The sequence below is a fragment of the Dicentrarchus labrax genome, unplaced genomic scaffold (assembly GCF_905237075.1).
Source record: "Dicentrarchus labrax unplaced genomic scaffold, dlabrax2021, whole genome shotgun sequence".
NCBI lineage: Eukaryota > Metazoa > Chordata > Actinopteri > Moronidae > Dicentrarchus > Dicentrarchus labrax.
Window position 1 is genome coordinate 8217422 of NW_026136711.1, and position 22122 is coordinate 8239543.

General features: G+C 40.0%; 1 protein-coding gene across 4 annotated transcripts in view; it reads right to left on the reverse strand.

Annotated features, from left to right (window-relative positions):
- Positions 1–18781: 18781 nt before the first annotated feature.
- Positions 18782–22122, reverse strand: part of epha8 (eph receptor A8) — a 120538-nt gene continuing 117197 nt past the window's right edge. For all 4 annotated transcript variants that reach the window (XM_051415504.1, XM_051415503.1, XM_051415502.1 and 1 more), the window contains exon 20: positions 18782–21894. In XM_051415504.1, coding sequence (XP_051271464.1) covers positions 21780–21894 — 115 coding nt within the window. In that variant the 3' untranslated portion in view covers positions 18782–21779. The remainder of the gene's footprint in view (positions 21895–22122) is intronic.

Genomic DNA, 22122 nt, shown 5'->3' on the forward strand with positions numbered 1-22122 from the left:
TCAGTGGGGAAGAGAAGGTTAAAAAACACACATGATCAAACAGATCATGTGATCAACAAATGACTGAGTTACAGTTCACTACCTGATACAGGAGACAAAGTTTAGAAAAGTGTAAGAACTATGGGTTCCTCATGCTGACTATCAAAATACCTTTACTTTGTATGGCAACTTTTTCTGTCCTTTTGATTTTTTCCTCTTCTAACATTGACAATAATCCAACTTTTATGGAAGTCTACCATTGATCTAGTGTCTGTTTGACTGCAGCCTAGTCATTTTCCATATTGTAATACAGCAGAGCTGAATATGCACAGCAGAACACAGAACTGTTTTCTCATAGATGACTGGTGAATGTGATTTGGAGTTTTAAACAGGCGTACTAACACAGCAATACTGTGTGAAGCAAACTTGCAGAAAGACATTGGATCTTCAATGGGCATCATGCAACGGGCGAAGCATGATTCAAATCAAATATTGAGGTAAATGTAATGAAAGGGTTAGAGCTGAGGGCTTCCTTAAAGGTGCATTCGGTAATATCTTAGTGGCAGCGCCACAGCCAGTGTTGTTCACACAGATTCAAATGAACAGTTCACGTTCATTTCTTCCATTTTTAAAAATGAGCTTCCTTACCAATTGCTGTGAGTTTGATTTGGGTGGAGGGACTTTGCAGCCAATGGCTTGTGGTCTTACCCTTTGTTAATGATTTCTTGTGATCTTCGTTCACTTGATGAGCTGCCGGCTTTCCACAGTTTAGGTTCCCTCTCTGTTCCGTGGTGCACAAGTGTAATGACTCCACCAGAAAAATGAAAGTGAATCTCAGGTTATGCCTGGCATCTTTTCCTTCTGCACTCCTTTTTTCAGTTCTTTCTGAGTAATGGTGGATTAGTGTAGTTATCTCTCGCGGGAGTTTACAACGTTCACATCCTCGTTCATTAGTTGCAAATGTTCACCGATCAACAGAAACATGAGCATGTTTAATGAGTTCATGCACAACACTGCCACAGCCACCCTGATGCAATCGCTCCCCCCTCGCAAGTTGCATATGCATAATATGCCTCTGAGTAATGAATACTCTATGCATAATATACTTTTATCTGATGTCTTACATTAGGGGCTATGAATTTTACTCCATAATGTTATTTTTTTTCTTAATAGGTAATGTGAAAGAAAGTAAAAAATACATAGCTGGCCAGTCACACTCCAACCTCTACCCTGGCTTTTGTTGTGGTATGCCACCCTAAGATTTTCAGTGGCCCGATCTGGCAACCTCTAAGAAACCAGTCAGCCGATCAGTGTCATTCTCTGTTTGGCTGCTGTGATTTGAAGCTTGAAGATAGAACAGGCAGAGCGGGGCTGTTTTGGATTTTATTGGGAATACTGGGAATACTCTCAGGTCCCCTGAACCTACTGATTGTAGGCTTTGTACTTGAGTTAGTTTGTCGAAAACCAGAGAGAACAGCAGTGCAGCATTTGAAAGGCAGATGGAGCTTCAGACTCATTACTCAGTACTGATGTGGAGGACGTGAACGACTTGTGATCTAGTTAATGTTAGCCACAGAAGCTAATACTTTGTTGTTGTTGCGTCAAACATTAGTTCCCCACCACGTCACATTGGACAACATCAAAGCCACCAGTAGGACACCTTCTGTCGCCTTGTTTTTTATTTCAATGTTCATTACTGTGTAAATAGGTGAAATACATATGAATCTGTGCTAACTTTAGCTTTACTGCTAGGTCAAAGGGTGGCATTGTGGCTCATTGGTTAGTGCCATCACATCACAGCAGGAAGACTCTGGCTCTGAATCTGGCAGAGGCCTTGTGGGTTTTGCAGTTCTCTCTGTTTCTCCAGAGTCACTTTATAGTCAGCACAGGTGGAAATACTTTCCAGAGTGGAAGTGGATGTAGCAGCAGGCTCTGGTCTTAACTCTGAAGGGCTGTATCACTTAGGGAAGCCCATTCATTGCAGGAACATTTAAAAAAAGAAGGAAAAAATAGAAATGTCAGAAACAAATTGCATTACAAATTACAAAACAAATTCATTTACTACTAAAAGTCAGAATCTTGACAGCTAATATCAAAATTCAGACTTAGTATGGCTTATCTTATTTTGATTTATAAATCTGAAATCTTGACTTGTTATCTCACAGTTTGGGTTTAGTATCCCATAGTTAATGAATTGCAATTAAAACATTTGATTTCAAATCTTGGTTGGTTTCTTTTCAAATACATTTATGTATGTTATATATTTTAATTTTTTATATTATTTTTTCCTATAAACACTTGCAAAGACAGCTGAAAACAACTCACTGAAATTTGAAACAAGGCATATTTGAGTTCCTCCCTTATGATAATGATTAACTTGTTTGGATTTTTTCTTTATACTCAGAATGAAGATCTCAAAATCTGTCAGTTTAAAGGATCTTTAATAATGTAAACCTAACTTGAAGGGGGATGAAAACACACAGAACAGCCCTTGTTTGAAAATGTGAGTCAATCAATGTGACTGTGCAAGAAAATGCCTTCAATCTAACAGATCAAAAACCCAGCAAAGCCACTGCAGGATAACAGTGTTTGAGCACGCTCTAATACTGCAGTTCACCCTATAATAATAACTGTTTACACAGAGGAGGCCATTTTCTGCTATTCCCTTTAAATCACCCAACAACTTTATTGATGTACTGTATCTTCTCCATGCCTGTGCTCTGTGTCTGGGATACACTGCTCCACTTGGCGTGCCCCCTCTCCCGACTGTCTTCTCAGATAGCAGCAGGGGTGCAGTCACACGCTGCGAACACAAACCATTGGCGAGATCTCTGGTTAAACTGGGACATTACTGCCACGCTATACAACACACTAAACATTCACACACAGACATACACATGATGCAGAGGCATGCACATTCAAACATTCATACACCTGCACACTGGCATGCAAGCTTGCATACATGACACGTTAAACGCTGACACAGGCACACTCCTTCACTCTGCACCAAGTCTTCTTCGTCTGCGGGTGTTTTACTGTCTGCAACAAAGTATATGAAACACAGTTATTCCTTTCTTTCCTTCTGTGTGTGTGTGTGTGTGTGTGTGTGTGTGTGTGTGTGTGTGTGTGTGCATACTGCTTTGTGTTTTCTGGTTTTAGTGCTCACCTACTTGAAAAACATTTTATCCTTAGTGGCAACACGTCCTGCTTTTATTTAAGGCTTTTATTGGATTCCAGCCTCCTGTCTGTATTCAGTCAAACTTCTGCTTCTGTTGCAGAGACTTCACATTAACCACTATGATTATTCATTCCCTATGTAATCTCACACCTTTTAAATATGTCGGTTGGATTAAAATGTGTATGAAAGTCACATACATTTTTTGATCCAGAAATGATCAGTTGAGTTTGAGCAACTTCAATATATTGGACACTTGAGTTTGTGAAGCCTAAAAACAACAACAAACAAAAAAATACTAAGTTCTGCTTTCTGAAAATGAAACTTAAAGTGATCTGGACATGTCAAAAAATTCAGACAGATATTTTAAAAATAGAATATATCAATGATATAAATTTTGTGATACACAAAAAACCCCCCCAACAAAATGAAGTATTCAGTAGTCATTAAACATCCGCATTGGGTCCAAAATGAGTTTGATCCAGACAGACCCAAAAAGACAGAGAGCACCAACCCTGGCAGCAGCATGATGCTCCAGCTGTTAACCAGCAGACGGGCTGTAGAAGAGCAGCGGTACATGTTATTTCCTCTGCTCAGCACATTCTCTCTGTCTGCTCAAAAACACATTTTCTCATGTGGTGATTATGATGCACCATGTGAGCTGAAAGAGAGTGCGTTCGGATCCACTCAGGTATTAGACCTATTGACATAAGGAGCTATACAACGGGGTCCAACTGAGTCCTGATTCATGTCTTAGTTTTTAGAAATCATGTGGACCTGTGAAGCCCACAAGGCTAGTGTAAAGACAGACAAACAAAATTCTAAAGCACCATTAATAATGGCCTCACAGCCGAGGACGCTCAGACAGCACTTCAGTGGGACCGAAGCCACTTTCCAACTGTCGTGCAGTGAGCTAGAAGCAGTTGTCGTAACCTACGTTACTTTATTTAACAGAACAATTCATATGATCTAATTTTGGATAAGAACAATATCTCCTTTGAGTGAGCGTTAAAGCTTTTGTGATATTGTGGAAATCAAATTCCCAGCTTTTGTCAGTTTTGACACACGAGCCTTGAGCAAAAAGAGCAGGAACCCAGTCACTGAAGTCCCTGCAACTCCTCTACACTCCATTACAAATCAGCTTGTTTGTGCTAAATATGCAACATGCCATTCATTTCAATTGTGACCTAGAAATCCTCATAAGCTCATCTTCGTATTCATTAGCCTCGCGCATTCTCGCAGAGATCTTGTACTTTACATTTGCATTCATTTCTCCTTCTCTGAACTCTCCCTCTATCCTCTCCTCACCCTTCCTGTTTTTCCCCCACTGGAAAGAGTTAGTTTAGTCAGAGCGACATGCCTTTGGCACTGCTTGAAAATCAGGTTTCCCATTAAGCCTTGGAAAGTTGAATCTGGGGGCAGGATGTGTGTGTGTGTGTGTGTGTGTGTAGTGGTGGACTTTGTATTTTGGATGGTCTTTGGTAGAGAGAACCAGTTTAATGGCAGTTGCCTTTGAGCTGCTGTTTAACATATTGCTCCCAGCCAAACATGAAGTAATCTTGTATGGTAGAAATAAATGTACACAATAACAGAACAAACATGTTTGCTGTGTTTAGTGTGTTTGTTACGTTGTGTAACAAAAGCGTCGTAACAAAGTGGAAAAGTGTGCCATCAGGAACATAAAACAGATCCCTTGAATAGGACAATGTTCCCTCTACATGTATCACATTAATCATGCTTAATCTTTAGCTTTAATAATGCTGAATCAACATCATTTAAAAGGTAAATTCAGGCAAAGTAGCTCTTTATCTTCACACAGAAGGTTCGGGTATTCAGATTTAACATTTCACCCTCTAGCAGTTCCAACCGATAAATGCTGTTATCAGTTCCTCCACGTCCAGCCTTTTAAATCTCTGCTGAGTTAAAATGACTGCGAGCGTTGGCAGCCGTAGATGACACATTGTGAAATGACAGACAAGAGCAAGCCGTCTTCTCAGCTTTTCATTGCAATATTACGTCCCAGTTTATTGCATCGATTTTTGTTACAGCTTAATCTTTCTGCTGGGTTGTGGCAACTTCTCACGTTTTTGAAGGTGTTTGCCGCTCCTTGTGTGCTTTCTGCAATCCCCAAAGCAATCCCCTGTAACCTTTCCCCAAAAATGCAAAAGAAAGGTCACATCGGTGCAGCTCTCTGGACAGTAATATACTTCCCATCTCACTTCAGTGCCAGCGTTTGTTGGACATTTTATCCGTTCATTTAGCAAAACAACTTTGAAAGTCACCTCTTGTCTTTTTTATTTTCCTCTTATTTTCCTCCCGTTGGCTTTGGGCATCTGAACTTCTCATCACACTAAGAGTGCTGTCAAGTTGGATTAGTCCATGAAGTTTAACTTGTGGGTATTTTTTATTACAGGAAAGGCACTCTAGGCTTACGTCTGACAAATAAACCTTGCTGAGTTGCAAGTTCAAAGTTTATCCATTTATTTTCTGCAGGTCGTTTCGCCCCCCCGATTATTTCTCCTGAGTCCAAAGTTTTCTGCTGCAGCTTAACGATACACGTGTGGCATCATCAATAGCAAGGCAACAGGGAAAGAAGGGCGAGGAGAGAGTGGGGTGACTGGGAGGTCGGCTCCTGCGTCTGCCTTATGGTGGGGGACTCTACTGTGGGGAGGAAAGAGAGAATGAGCAGGAAATGGAAGCGAAAAAACAAGGGACCAGTTGTTTAACAAAATGAAGGAGCTCTTATGAACTCACAGGGCCCAAGGCGCTGATTGAATGAATGCCAGGAAGTTCTGTTATTCTTTGGTACATACCAAGTGTGTACTTCTAAATGTATCAGAATCGTACCTTATCATAAGCTTATCAGGATCTTATGCTGGGCAAATGCTGTGCTCATTCATCTTGTACCTCATGTTGACTCACGTTACAATCACCCATTCTGCAGACAAACATCTGGCTTCTATGCTCGTACTGTTGGACTGACAGGTCTCGACGTGGGTGCTCACATAAACACGACTTTAGCAAAAAGAAACCAGACTAAGAGTCGAAGGCCCTGCTAGCAGCTCTGTGAGGGCTCTGTACTTTGGCACGGCACTGCTTAGAGTCAAATGCTGCTGTCAGCGTGCTAGCATGCTCACGCTGACAGACTGGAGTTTCAATTAGGGATGGATGACAATTATCTGGACAGATGATTATTATGAACTATCAAGATAATTAAATTACAGCCAATCAATTATCGGTCCATAATAATAATAATTTATTTTGAATTGTTATGCCAAACGATTGATAGTCTTTATGTTCTGTGAAAGCCAATGTGTTTGTGAGGTTTTGTATGATGAACTTTTGAACATTTGAAAAGTCAGAACTGTTGTTTGTTGTGTTGTCTTCACTACATCTCAGCCTTTCTCGCCATCAGGTGTGCATGAACTACAGGTTATCAACTTCTTTTTAAAATACAAAAATGTGAAATTATGGCTAATAGTATTAGCCAAGAGAAGCAGATAATTAATAATAAAGGTAATATATGTCATATCACCTGAAAATACCTAAAGTCCTCAAGTCACATAGCCAGCATTGTGAAAATGTTGGTTAGCTTTAGGAAAATATCACGGTTTGGGTTAGAAATAAGAATGCTCAGGTTAGATTAGATTGGAAATGATTCTCAATGAACTTACCTGGTTAAATAAAGGACCTTAACACTTTAAATAAGTAAACACTGACTTTTGGTTTCAAATGGATAACAGACGGGACATGAATCCCGGTCTCTTAGGTGCAGGTTTGTTTGACCCATCCATCCACCCCGACCTCCTCTCTACGTGGACTTTCTCACTCTTTATACTGCTCCCATTATAATTACTACGGCCACTAGAGGTTGCTGCCAAATAAAAAACTTTAATATAAGTCTTAATATCTGATTGCACAATTAATCTATACGGTCAAATATATTTCCCTTAAAGCCACAACAGCTGACCTTATGATGGCACTACATAAAAAGTCAGGAGTCTCAGTGGAGACTTCCGTTACCCCCAATATGTAAATAATGCCAGAAATCTGATTGTCTAACAACCAGAAACAGACAACTTTTCAAATCATCATCACTTCTCATTCATTTAGTCTATATATGTCTCATAAATCGAGTCATAATTTTCCCGGAAAATATCTCCGCGTAGGTGGACAGAACTGCAGAGTTAAAGCGAGGCTTACAGGGAGCCAATCCAGACGTGGATCATTATCATTATCGCTGTCATTATTCTATAGTTGTTACACGGTGCTACCGCCATCAAACTGAGCATCAGTTGACAGCCAGATTGGCCAACTTCAGGTTGTGCTAGTGTTTAGCGGAAGTGAAGATGAGAACTTTTATCAGTGTGACAGTGAACTTATAATAATAATCACAAAACACAGTACAAAGGGTTTAGGTTTTTTTGTTTGTTTTGCCAGCAATAGTTTGAGTCTAACCTGCCTAAACTCCAGCACTGTGTGTATATGTGTGTGTGTCACCACCCGTTCTCCATAACTCCCTCGTTCTCCAGCTCCTGGCTATCAACCCGCCCCTGTACGCAGCTGCATACCCCCTTCGGTTTTCCTTCCACTTCCTGTTATCGCTCTTCAACTTTTCCCATCCTTTCTCTTTCTCTGTGACTCGGCTCCTATCTCCGCACCTCCAACCACATTTGTCCCCCCCCTGATTCAGCACTGCCCCTTTGGCTGTGTCGCAGGAAGACGAGTTTATCATCATCATTATCACCATGTTAATTCCAGAGCCTTATCTTCCTAAATAAAGTGTGTGGTTTTGTCTCTTTGTGCTGACATCCTCAGGCTGCACTTCAATGTAGCTTATTCCTATCTTGCTCCACTTAGCATTGAAATGAACCGTTTTTTGGGGACTAGCACTAGCGTAGCTTGCATCAGCTCCGTGCAAGCTAATAGGGGTATCAGCAGTTGCCTGCATCGGAGAACATCAAAGCGAGCAATTCCCTCTGAACACAGAATCTGAGTGCACACAGCGGGCACGCATGCAAAAAAAACACACACTCAGGCATGCACGTACACACACACTCGGGCTCGTGCACAGACGGGTGCATACAGCGGGCATGAGGGAAGGGGTAGCTTCTTGTTTTCACACAGCATTTCCATATATGTTAATAGCATTCTTGTTATTGTGCAGAAACAGCCGGTGGTGTGATGAAGTGATGAGCTGTCCTGGCTGCAGGGAAGAGGACAGACAGGGTTAGAAAACAGTACTGTCTGTGTTTTTATGTTTCTTTTTCAGGTGTTGATTTTGCTCCAAAAACACACACACACACACTCTCTCTCTCACACACACACACACACACACACACACACACACACACAAACAGAATACACATACACACAATTGATTTCCCGGCATTGTCCGCGTTAGTGCTGATATGAATGATGTGTTTGATGTGGAGCACGTTGAGGCGAATCATTGATGTTTCTGCTAACACCACATGATTACCCTGTGAACGGCTTCATTTGATGGCGCTTCTGAAAAACCTGCATGGGAACTAGGTCATGAAATTTCAGACGCTCAAACAATCATACTCCAAAAGCTAGATGAATGGGGTTTATTTGGAACAAGCACAGCTTTTGACCGACTAACTGATGTACTATCATGTGTGACTGGAGCGATCGCTGCTGCTTTATCTGCACGCCGCCGTGACAAACAAAACACATTAGGGCTATCAAAGTACTGTAATCATGTTTGGTGGAGGAGCTTCTTTTGCCCATTTGTTGTATAATTTGATTTGCTCGGTGAGTGGCCACGGAGTGCTGCTCATTATCATCTGAATAATTCATAATGAATTATGTTTGTAATTTGCTTATCAAATCTCTTTGATGTCTTGAAACCAATGTATTGAACTGATAGAGGTTAATATCTTTTACACGTATATTTTCCTGCTAGTACCCAGTCTCAACATTTAAATCGGGGTCGTCCAAACCTGGCTTTCTCATAATGGGACTCTGGAGGGTTTCACTGAGTGGTACTGTGATACATTTTCTTTCTGCAAATACCTCCTGCACAGAAAGACACAAAAGACATCCATGCTTGTCCAGATACACACAGACAGCAGGGGCAGTGTTTATAGACAGTGTTTGGAGGGTATGCTCCAACAATTGTTGAACCTTGGATTTCAAAAGTGCAACATATGTTTTGTCCTGCTCCAGCAACTCTAGTTCCAGCAACTCTTTTTCGTGGATACCGAAGGGTTAATGGGAGTCTACTTTGTTTTCTGGGGTGACCAACATTCTGGGTACAGTGTCTCAGAACTGTTTGGTCTCTGCAAAACTGGATAGATCAGCGGTTCCCAACCATTTTCCTTAAGGGAACCCTTTTCTATCATTGATTAAACTGACAACCCCTGACTCAGTGACTTGTTTTATAGATATTTCATATTATATTCAATGCATAACAATAACAGTAGAGAACAGCTGATAAACTGTACAATGAACCCAAACCGTGAACACAATAACTGCAGGAAGTTGTGTAAGACAAGCAATTTGGATGAAATTTGAGTATTTCCTGTGAATATTTATATCAGAACTAAATTTACAAATTCCATTGCCTCTTCGGTTATTGGGTTACTGTGAGCTTTTCTAATGGAGAAGGAGGCTGTTCAGCAGACAGTGAAGGCTCTGTGAATAGAGCTCGTGTTCAGGTCTTCACTGTGCCCTTATCCTGCAAGATTTTATTTTAAGTTTATATCTTAAAAATAATCTAAACTTAAAAAATAACAGTTTCATTTAGAAGAAAACGAATGAAATTCAACAGATATGGGATTTTTTTTTAAAAAGGGTTTCTTTCACCACTGAAAATCCAGATGGCTCCTCATAAAGCTTTGGCAACCCCTATGTGGGTCCTGACCCCCATGTTTGGGACGCAGTGGGAGAGAGACCAGTTGCTGCAACCTCTGCACTCCCTAACGGCACGGACAAACATCATGATTGCTGTACCGATTATTTATTTGACTTGACAGCATGATGACTGATTGGACAAAGTTGGACCAAGTTGCTTCCAGTCTGGGTCAGTTGGGGCCAACAGTCGGGATAAATATGGCGTTGAAGGATTCTAATATTTTTTCTTCCGAACCCGCCTCTGCCTGTCCTTCTCACAGGTTTTTAATCATGTTTGATATTTTCAGCTGTAATCAGGACCGCTGGCGTCTGTGAGCGAGCGGAGACACAATGATGAAAAACAAAATTGCAAATTGCAATGCGCTGTTAGTGAGAGAGTAGCTATTATTTTCTTATTTGATCATCAGGTTTTGGGGCACAGCCACAGCTCACCTCAAGTTCGCCTCATTTTGATGAAACTCTTTCTCTGTGCACAGCTTACAGCCTTGTTGCCCCCGTCTCTCCATCCACCCTCTCACCTTCATTTTGCCTTCTCCCTTGTTTTCCTGTATTGCATTATAAATTCTGAAACGTGAGAATTTATGTTCTCACAGGATTTGACGGTTGCCTATCAATACAACTCTAATCATAGTACTACAGTACCTGTTGCTGAGTGTGTTAGTCAGTACGCTGCTTTCTGGCTGACAAGACTAAAATATCTGCGTAAGTTGCTGGAAATTGTCATTGTGTGTGGATGTCAATAATGCTGTTACATTTTTCATCTAAACCTGTAGTGCTGTTTATCCATCTAGATTGTTTTGGAAAAATTGGCCATGGAGATGTCTGCCTTCTCTCCAGTGTAATAAATATAAATAGTATAGTCTAAAAAGCTCAAAGCACCAAAAAAATACAATGCAATGTCTCTTTCCAGAAATCATTACCTTGTCGTGAGCAGTTTCATCTATGAGCTATTTTCTTTCTATGTAAAACCATGCAGAAGCATAGAAGCAAGCATGCATCTACTCATGGATGAGAGGCTTGAGCTTGTGACTGTCCCTTTAAGTGTGTTCCCAGATTAAAGCTTGCTTGGTTGTTGTTGGTTTTAATGGACATAATTCATATTAGAATTTACAGGTCTGAAGTTGGGTTCTCTGCAGCACCTCACTCTAACTTTGGAATCACTTTCTTGCTTCTCCAAGCGAGTGACTCTCTTGTGGTATCGCTCACAAGTGGAAGCACAGGGCTGTGAAGTAGACTGGCGCAGTGACTTCAGTCAGCGGTGTGTTGTAGGTTGTGCTGCTGTTGTAATGAGCTGAATTTGAAGGAAAAGCCAGGTGATCTCGATTGGTTGAAACCCCAACCAATTACTGTGAGGTTATGAGGTTTACAGTATTTTCAGGACTGCTGTAGAACTGCTGCTCAGACTGAGCTAGTTTGGGCATTCGATCAAGATGTCACCCAGCTGTCTCCCTGTGAAGGTATTCCAGGCTGATTGGGAGGAGACCTCCGAACAAGCTGGAGGGATCAGACCGTAAACTACAGCTGACCTGGGAACGCCTCAGGACCCCTCAGGAAGAGCTGGAGGCTGTGACTAGGGAGATGTCTGGACTACACTAATTAGTCTGCTGTCACTGCAACTTGGATAAATGCATGGATGGATGAATGAGTGGGTAGAAGGTGGCTGGATAATGGATAAACAAAGACAAACAAGCTAATATCTCCTTATTACAAGTATGCATAAAATGTTTCATTATATTTTGACCAAACATTACCTTTTTAATATTGTAAATTTACGAGCTACTGGGACACCTATGAAGACAGTTACAATGTGATCCATCATATTTTTTTTTGCTTGGGAGCAGCTGAATAACCTGGAAACACAACATTGATATCATCACCTTATAAAATGAACCCTTCCTGAGTCCCACCCCTTGTTGCTCTGTGCTCCAATAACAGCTGAGAAAGCCTCTTTCAGAGCCTCCGTCCACCTTCTCCTTTCATATGTGACCTCCTGGGCCTGTACATTGATGATAAAATAAGAAATTGGGCTTACTGCTGTACCCAGAAAACACTTTCCGGTGCTCTCTGGCAAAAAGTCCTTAGGAAGTCAGGTAACACTGTATAAGAGTCACTTTTGACAGGGGGATGTGGGGGATGTGGTGGGTTCACTGCAGGACTTTCTTCTAGGAGACTGTGGTTTGATTCCAATGTGAGGCAGGTTATATTCATGCTGGCTTTCAACTGAGAAATTCTGAGGCTCCAAAGTGATGATTTGAGGGTTATTATTTTCACATTGTAAGGATAAAAATATCATCATTGCAAATCCAGGTAAAATGTGTCCTAAATGTGAATGTCTTCAAATAGTCAATAGAACAACGTTTACTTTTGAACCGATTTTGTACGTCTGAGAAACGTTCACTGAGAGTGTACACAGAGCAACATTAGAATTTGTTCATTAAGTTTTGCAGCAATGTTTTATTTTGTGAATATCATAGCACCGAAGCTACCCTTCTCAAGTTCGCTAAAGAGCTTTTGATGAGTGCAGATCTTCACATCTTCTTCTTGTTACTGCTACATGACGTGAGTGCAACCCAAACAACTCAGCAGGCTTCTCTCTTTTTTTTAAACTGATTTAGAAATTGGGCTAGCTTCTCTGGGACTGTCAAGAGTTTATTCTCTGTGTTGGAGATTCTGTTTCTTCTGTTTTATTGATCATCTACATCGACTGGTGTGCATCAGAGCTCAATTTAAGGTTAATATATACTGTTAAAGCGAAGTAAATACTGTATGTAAACCAAGGGACGATAGATGGATGGATGGATGGATTGATTAATTGATTGATGGATAGATGAAAGACAATCTGTAGGATACCTAATGTCATAGGCTGATGATACTGTGCAGACAGGTAATTTCAGAGAAAATTGCTTTAAGTAAAGGCATTTTCCAATCTTAAGTGTTATTTATCCACTTCCGCAACAGGAGTCAAACACATCTGACATGTATGATGACAATCTTGACGTCAGTTTAATGACTTAATGAGTCACTCTTAAGAGGTGCCCGGTAATTGAACTTGTGTTTCAGACCCAAGACTGCCAGACAAACATGTGGTGTTTATTCAGTGAGAGAAAAACTGTCCAGCAGCGGAGTCTGATTAAAATCTTTATGTCAATATAATGACTTAATGCAATTCATTCTGAACAAACACATGAATAATTGGACTCGTGCAGCTTTAAATCTGTTACCATGTGGCAAACATTTACGCAGTGATTACTATTCATTCGTGGGCACACATACGTTATTTGGTAAACACTTATACTGACACTTAGAGCTTTCAGCCGAACACAATGCCACGCAAAGCCGGTGTTTCAGTGCGAGGGAGAACTGCTGTGAACAACAGACTCAACAGATTCTCCTGTCGTCTCTCTTTCTCTGTTGAAATAACACCACGACCTGACCAAATCCATCTCTGTGACACTGTAACACAATCCAAAGGAGTCAGCACTATGTCGGGTCTTAAGTTTATGTATCTTTTGAATTTATATTTTTATATTAATTTTGTCAGTCTGTGTGTACCTCATGAATTATATATGGCCTATTTACAGAGCAACACCATTAAGTCATGAATATATGCATAAAATAGTGTTTGCACAAGATCCTCTATAGAAGAACTTATTGTTAGATTCACTGTGTGCTGTGGCAATTACTGGGAACTTGGCTTCTCCTGTTATTTGTTTGAAGTTAATAAGTAGTAAAGTAAAATTAAAATAACACAAATGAGTACTGACCCCTGATCAGATTCACACTGAACACTGAAGCACCTTTAGAGTACGGTTTATTCATTGCTTATTATATAGAAAATGCTACTCATTATTCATGGGTTCATTTGTACTTTCCAACTCCTTTCATATTCTGTGTCTATACACTTTTTCCATGTTTATTTTATTCTATATTCAAGTATTCTTCTTTCAAATTATTATTTATCATTAATTATTTTTCATTCAAATAAACTGAAGGATTAAAAGCTCTTCTGTGGATTTCTAGAAATTGGCAATAAATATGCATTGAATTATTACTGGAGCTTAAAACAAGGCTGTTTCTTAGATTTCATAAAAAAAGTATGGACAGTAACAATATAACTTTTACTCTGTACAGTATACATTTCCTTTGGGAAGGTCAGTTCAAACTATTGCAATGACTGTACTGCATCTTAATGTGAAGCAGGTCCTTTTATAAAAATAAACAGTTATATAGTATAGTAATTTTATAGTTTTCAACCAGATTTGGCCCTAAACATTAACTGTCCAAAACCATGGTTACTGGTAGTAGTGGCACAGTTAGTTGTAGTAGAAACTGTATAATGAATCAAAGGTCCGTTGTGTGGGATTTAGTGGCATCTAGTGGTGTACTTGCAAGTCCCTCGCTTCACCCTCCCATTCCAAGTGTGTAGGAGAAACTACAGTGGCTGCTAAACATGCAAAAAACGCACAATCCTACCTACAGCCAGGATTTGGTTCATTCTGTGCTACTGTAGAAACATGATGGTTCAACATGATGGTCTTTATAGAAGGCCATCCGCGGCGATTATTATATGCTAATAAAAACATACCTATGAATATTTTATTTCATTTCTGCCAATAGATCCTCCTCAATGTTACACACTGGACCTTTAAATGTCCGCTGTGTCTCGTTTTACTGGGCAGTTCCTGGGTATGAATGTTTTGGATGTTGCTTGGATGGATTATGGTTAGAACAATACCTACCTCATCCAACTTATCAGACTTCAGTGAGTTGTCTACCAGTATGTACGCATGCATTGCAGAAACCAGTGAGAAACACCTGGTTAATGTCAAATCCAGGTGTCTATGGAGCAGCTCAGTATTCACTTCTCCACTTCCTCTGACCTTATTTTGAACAAAGTCCGTATTTTAAGAGCATTTTATTGAAATGTGCTTCCCTTTTTTGTATGTGTACGATTCTTTGTGTATCCGAGTGCCTTGAGAGGACTGGCTCTGTAATGAGAGTACACAGTGTTTCCTTATGTGTCGGAATTTTACAAATATTCTCATGTCTAATGCTGAACTGCAGAGACATATTTAGACTTACAGAGACTGTGGGTGGGGCTTACAGCACTTAACATTTCTGATTGGTGGAGAACTCAGAGCATTTTATTTCAGTGACCATTTCTAAAAGTCTTGAGCCCAAAAACCAGTTTATTTGTTCATTGAGCTTCGACAAATCAAGAGTTACAGAAGAAAGCATACAACAGATGGACTGACAGCGATCATTGTGGACTAATCTGGCTAATCTCCCAGGTGTCTCTGCAGTGGAGACACAGAAATCAACGGCTGAAGGAACCTTTTAGTTCCTTGAAAAGTAGTGGGACTAAAAGTTCTTTGGATGGAAATGCATTTTTAATGAAAAAAGTTTCAAATTTGGTTGGACTTTAAACAACTTTTCGTGGAAAACATGGATGTATGTAATGATCTTTCCTTTCATTCCACCACATTGCTGTCACATACTGTCCCTGTTTGATGTCTTTGTCATGTCCACGCTTACCTGCAAAAACCCAATTAGAAACCCGATTATACATCACATCTGCTTTCTCCTGGAAGGATCTGGCCGAGGAAATCAGGTTCTTCTTATCCCCCTACCTCGATTACTGAAGAAATCTGCAGAAAGCAGACAGTAGCCAAAATGCATGTAAACACACTGACTGGTAATTTGACCCAGGCCGAACCCCTGAGGGGGAAAGCCTCTATCTCTCTGGCACATTTCCAGAAGTTATTTATTTCCTTGAGGAGGATGCACAAAATGCACTGCACAAAATTCAATGCTTCCATGTTATTGCTGTTTTTTATTTTTTTAGAGGCAGGTTGGCCTCACACTGAACTGAGAGCTTTAGGCTTATTCAACAGTTTGCTTTTGAATACAGAGCATTCCCTTCCTCTCATAGCGTATAAATCACATTTTGCTTAGAACAGTGGCAGGTCAATCCAATAAAACCCAGCTGGTGATGAATTTGCACACCTTTTTCCCATTCTGTCACGTAAAGTGTTCTAAAATATTGGAGCTCAAAGATTTTTTGTGTTTTGTTTAGGGAAAAGTCCCCTCACAGCAGTGTAAAAATAATAAAGAGCAAAACTAAAACTACCTATAGCGGCGGGCAGAGTGAACTGACAAGGCAATCCCCAGTGACTGCTTCTTGCTCCGCTCTCACGGATTGTTTACTTGATGAAATATACTGGTGGAATTACAACACTGCGAGCTACACACATGCATTGTTCCAAGGTTGTTCCCAAAGACTTCATTATGACTGTGCAGAGATTTACATAGATTTGAAAGCTGGTTAATGAATTTGTATTGTTGCAATTTTACGATAGAAGCAAACTTGACAATAAAATGCTTGAGCGTTTAAATCCATCTGCATTGTCCGCCGCTCCCTCATGATGTGGACCTGCTGTGAGGCGATAAGAAACGCCAGAACCGCTCTTGTCGTGATCAGCTTTGTCCTCGAGTTCGCAGTCAACCGCAGGGAGATCCGGGGGACACGAGGACATGGACGCAGCTGAGGCTCGGAGGGCGCCTGGGTGTAGATACAACGCGCTATCTCCGCCGCTCTCAGCGAAGTCAATCAGGGGACAGTGTAGATGGTCGTTAGTGATGGGCGGAACTCGCCGTCGTCATGGGGACAGGGCTGCGGCTGATAATTGGGCGTGGGGCTTGGCGGCAACAAAGCAACACGGCCTTAGTAATGAGATTAATGATGTTGTGTTAGGTCTTGTTTCACCAAGGAGAGGATTATCTCCTAACAGCCCTCCTAAGGTGAAGGAAAGGACAATTACTCAGACACAGATTCATCAGGCCCATTCCCTATACAGGCTGAGCTCGAAATGATGTTTCAGAGCTGGGTCAGGGCTCATTCCCACAGAAAAGAAAAAAGCAATTTACTCAAAAACTCTGCAACGAGCATTAAGGAAGTCAAAGTCAATTGTTTTCAACCTGAGTGTTGCAGAGTGAGCGTTATGGTGCTGCAAAGTTCAGATCGGCTCCTGATCAAACACCTCAGGGTGAATATAAATATGCTTCTTGTATGTGACCAACCAGACTGAGTAATGATGGGTTTCTTTGTCAGAGATGAGTCCTCCTAGATGAATTTTCTTGAGCTCTGCCCTCTTTGAACACAGGAAAAAATATTAATTACAAATGATCTCTGGACCATGTGAGGCTATTGCTTAAATGATGCACCGCTCCTCAAGCAAATCTCTCTCTGAGGGCCGTCAGACGCATTCAAAACGATATTCTGATGTTTTTCATGTTTGTCAAGATGGGTCCATGGAAAATCCCATGCAGGGAGGTTGAGTGCATCAGGAGGTGAAGGCAGTTTATTTAAGGCAATCGACTGTTTTTTTTTTTTTTGGTCAACGAACATTATTTATTCACAGCTGACTTCTGGGAATAGTTGCAGTCTCATCTCTGAACATATCGAGCTTTAAAGCCATTTACTGGTTTAAAGCTGGAGAGCGGTACACTCTTTACATAGAGATGAATGTCCGTTACATTCAAGCCCTTGCCCTAATGACTTCACACGATGCCAGGTAGCTCTCTGTATTTTGCAGTACACAGATTTTTTTGTTTGTGGTGACTTTCCCCTGCTGGAGCACCTGTATTGCTGCCAGTATTTTAAACCAAAAAGGGTGCATTTACTCACTGGAAGAGGCCCAGTCTGTCCTGAGAGTGACAGGGAGTCAAAAAGTATGTATTTCATACTTCACTTGCTCTACAGTATCAGATTACTCTCTAACTCTGTCCTCTAATTACTTCTCAGACTGCCCGGCTCCCTGGCTGACCCACAGTAGCAGTTGTTGGGGAATCACTGCTTGTCTAATAAATGGAAGAGGCCTCACTTGGACTGATATATTTTGGCTACTGGAATTCATTTGGAGTCATGTTTCTATTCACCTTACAAATGTAAATTTAATATTTGCTCTTTTAAAACAAATGAAGCTTGTTTGCTGCTATTTCTTGACTTTCCGTACCAGCTAGTTGCTAACTGCTATTTTCTCCTGAAATCAGCTGCCTGCTGTTTCTAGAAACAATGATAATTAGAACGGATCTTCCAGAACCTGATAACAAAACGCTAGCTATGTTTCCGTCCTGTATCGCAAATTTCAACCGAATTTCAAATAAATCAGCAAAAGAAAAATTTGAATGAATGCTTGTTTTCATCAACTTCCATTTAGGAGTTGGTTCATCAAGTTAAGCAGTAGGTGGTGCCAATTTTCCAGGTGGAAAACCAGAAGAAGAGGGAGCAACAAGATGACTTAATTAAAGAGCGCCAGTGGAAGCTCAGACTGTGACAAATAATGTTTGTTTCATGTATTAACCTGAGGAGCTGAGTTGTCATGAGTTAAATGTTTTCTACATCAGAACTTATTTGAAAAAAGTGTTTCCATCTCCCATTAAGCGCATCAAGGCAAAAACCACCGACTTTAAAATGCGTGTAAAAATATGATGATGGATATACAGCTAATAAGATCAAGGAAACCTCAAATGGCTCTGTTCCATAATTCTCTATAGTCATTTAATTTAAATTTGAATTTGTGCAGCTTTAAACATAGCATAAAACAATGAATTATTTAGTTTGCCTTAAACAACTACAGCTCCCATGAGCTTCAGAGCGGGCATACATGAAGAACGTAAAGCCAGTAGAACTGAAGTGCGGTGGAACATCGACTCCCTGTTGTATTAGAAATAGTCTGAAAATCACAGTTGCAGTCACACACAGACAAACGTTCCTTTATTGTGTATTTATGGACAGTTTGCACATTTATCATTAGCAACAAGGATGATTCATCAACTGTAATAAAACCTCTCAGAGTTGTATTATTTGGAAAACAAATGAGTATGAATAAATAATGAAATGTGAATAATCTGTTGTTTTTTTTCTTCCTTTCAGTGACTGAACTTGCTGTATACATTATAAATCAATTCATCTAGCAAAAACATATCCTAACTTTATAAAATATGGGTTTTCAGTTCAAGTCCAGTGTCTTCAAAAGCGTCCTAAAGAAAAAAAGAAATCTTTTGAAACCAGTAGTGAAATGCCACTATGATACATATTCAAGAAATATCATGAGGTTCTTCTCTAATAAAAACTGACATCAATCATCTAGAGGAAAAACCTACCGAGGTGCACAAGAAAAAGACATTCTCTTGATGGCACGGAGGGGGGGGGAGGGGTATAAATTGGGGCTGATTATGTATTTTTGAGAGCGTTTAGATATAAACATTCTACTTACATGTTCTTCTTCACCTTTTCATCAACACTGAGGCAAACAGTGTAATCACATTAAATCAGAAGTAACACTTTATTTTACAGTCTGCGTAGCTAATGTGTACTTTATTCCCAGCATTCACACAAAAGACGTGTTCCGATATGTACTCTGGGGTACAGAATTAATGCACTGAAATAGTATTAGTGCTGACGTTGATCCCAAAACATCCACTGAATTAAACAGGCTTCTGTACCATTTTGTTCATAAATGCCAAGAGGATAAGAGGGCTTTCAGGTGTAACACACCCTCCCAGCAAAATATTACTCAGATGTTGTAACGACAATTTGGGTATATATGTCTAATTTTGGTTGAAAGCTAAAAAGACTATATTTATATTGGGTTAATTATTGGGTTAATTAAGGATTAATATTTAAGGGGAAATTTAAGGTAATATAAAAATGTACAATATTTTGTGGGTTTGGCAGTTATGGGCTGCTTTAGAATTCATTGACCATTATTATATTAAGCCAACACCTTGTGCAGCCATGTCGTCGGCCTTGGACAATCATTGTAAAGACATTTGTCTGATTTTTTTTTTTTTTTTCACAAACACATCTGTTTCAAATCAAAACAATTGAGATATTTCAGCAGCAGTTAGCTAACACATCAATATCTACTTGGCTAATTAGCAATCTGCTGTTGTACAGCTAGCTTACATACTAACTCATTTAGTAGAAGCTAGAGTTAGCACCTAGTTGTCAGTTAACATTAATACCAGCTGTTTTGCTTAATAGGAGCTTGCTGCCAGCTACTGATGCTACTGCAAAATGTTAACCGATGTTCATTTTGGCCACCATACTTTTCAAACACATTTTTGACACACAGGATCTTCCATATATGTGTCAAAAATGCCTTTCAGCTACATGAAAATGTATTTCTGTGTCTGAAAGTAATAAAGGAAAAGTGTGTATCCTGTCATGCCTTGAGAAGTATTGATTGTAATATATTAAATAATATATTTGAAATAGATTATTTTTAAATATATTTGAACTAGAGAAACAGAAGAACTAAAAGAGTTTGACAAAATAATCTTAACTCAGGGTCAACTTACTAGCTTGTTCTGTTCTCAACCACATCTCACATTCTTCACCAGCTCAGTTAGCTCAGTTGCCATACACTGAGTAGTCAAACATAGGCCTACTGTGGGAGTAAGTGAACCTTTAGTAAAGATTAATTTAACTACAATTGCAAAGATCAAAATAAACTTTACCAGGAAAAACTGAAATAGATCTACAATACTTGAAGTGAATTTAAAATATATTTGCTATACATTTAAACCTGCATTTGAAATACCAGTGCATTAGGAATAAGAGGTATAACAACAAATCCCCAAATATACTGAAAATGCATCAGATGTAATATTTTTCACAGTATTTGAAATGGCCAAAATAGTTGTGTATACATATTTAAACACATACTTTATGTAATTTACATATAGTTTCTTCTCAGTTTACTTAAATTTGGAGAAAGAAATGTAATGAGGGAGCTACTTAAAACCCTAATGAATGTGAGATATCTCTTTTTCTCCTTGGGTTTTATAGTTAGTCATTATTTATCATATCATATTTTCAAACAGCTAATTCTTTACGAGACCAACCCTGTGGCTCCGGCTGTGGCTGAGAGGAGATTTGTGACACGACTGCAAAGCCTCTCCAAACACAGAGAGATTGTAGAATAAAGTGCACTGTAACTGAATCACACACTTCTTCCAAGTACAGTAGTTGTGCGCTGCGCAGATTCAAAACTGGGCAGAGGGCTCCAGGGCTCTCCTGGGGTCATTCATCAAGGTTGGACGGCGGAGAAATGTGCCTGTTGTTGGTATTAATAGCCTGGGGTGAAATAGGTCTTCTCCGCTGCGGAGACGATCTGGCAACTCGGGTGAGCCCTATCTCACTTTTCTCCACTTTTTCTGTGACGCGAGCCTCATTCTGGGCCTCGTTCTCCTCAAGCTGGTACTGCAGGAGAGGCAGCGAGTGTCATCAGAATATTTGAAAACACCCCCCCATCCCCACCCCCCACCCTCTACATCACTCCATGTACTCTTGCTATTGCCCGGTTCAGTAAATCATATCTCTCTGATAAATTCATGATTGATAAATTATCTTCTCTTTGTAGACAATAAAATTAAAATAATTTGTGGTAATTAAGGCAGTCTTTCCATTTATAAACAAGACGTTTAAACTCAGAAAATGCAATCAGATAGGAAAAAAAATGAAAGGTCAGACTTGTCCTGTAGAAGTCATGTTAACTTGCTCCACAGTTAAAACCTTTCACGTTTTGTTCTTCAATTTCTTGAGGAAAAAGTCTTGTAAAGTTCCCACATATTTTCTTCTCCTGTTTCTCAGACCATCTTAAATTCCACGGAGTCCCTTTTAGACCTTGTAGAAGCCTGGGTTTCTAGATTTCAGCATACAGAAACCTCTGCGTTGGAGTTATACGTGCACAGACGGCACACTCTTGTTGAGGACCTGCGCCCTCATCAGCTGGACGCTAGTCATGATCTTCTTCTGGTGGCCCATCAGCGTCACCCCGAGCCTCTGGATGTCCCTGCATGATACACACAGAAAGTAGAAATTTAGTGATCTATGATGGCCTTAATGCTGTTTTAGTCTCAAATTTGAGAGAAGCATACTGTAAACTGTCAGATAATGGCCTTTATTCACAACAGGCTTCTATTAATGAGAGGCCTGTATTACCCACATTTTTAAGAATATTTCCCAATAGTTACTAGGAATGCAGAATAATTATTAGGGGCAATCAATTACTGACAGATGA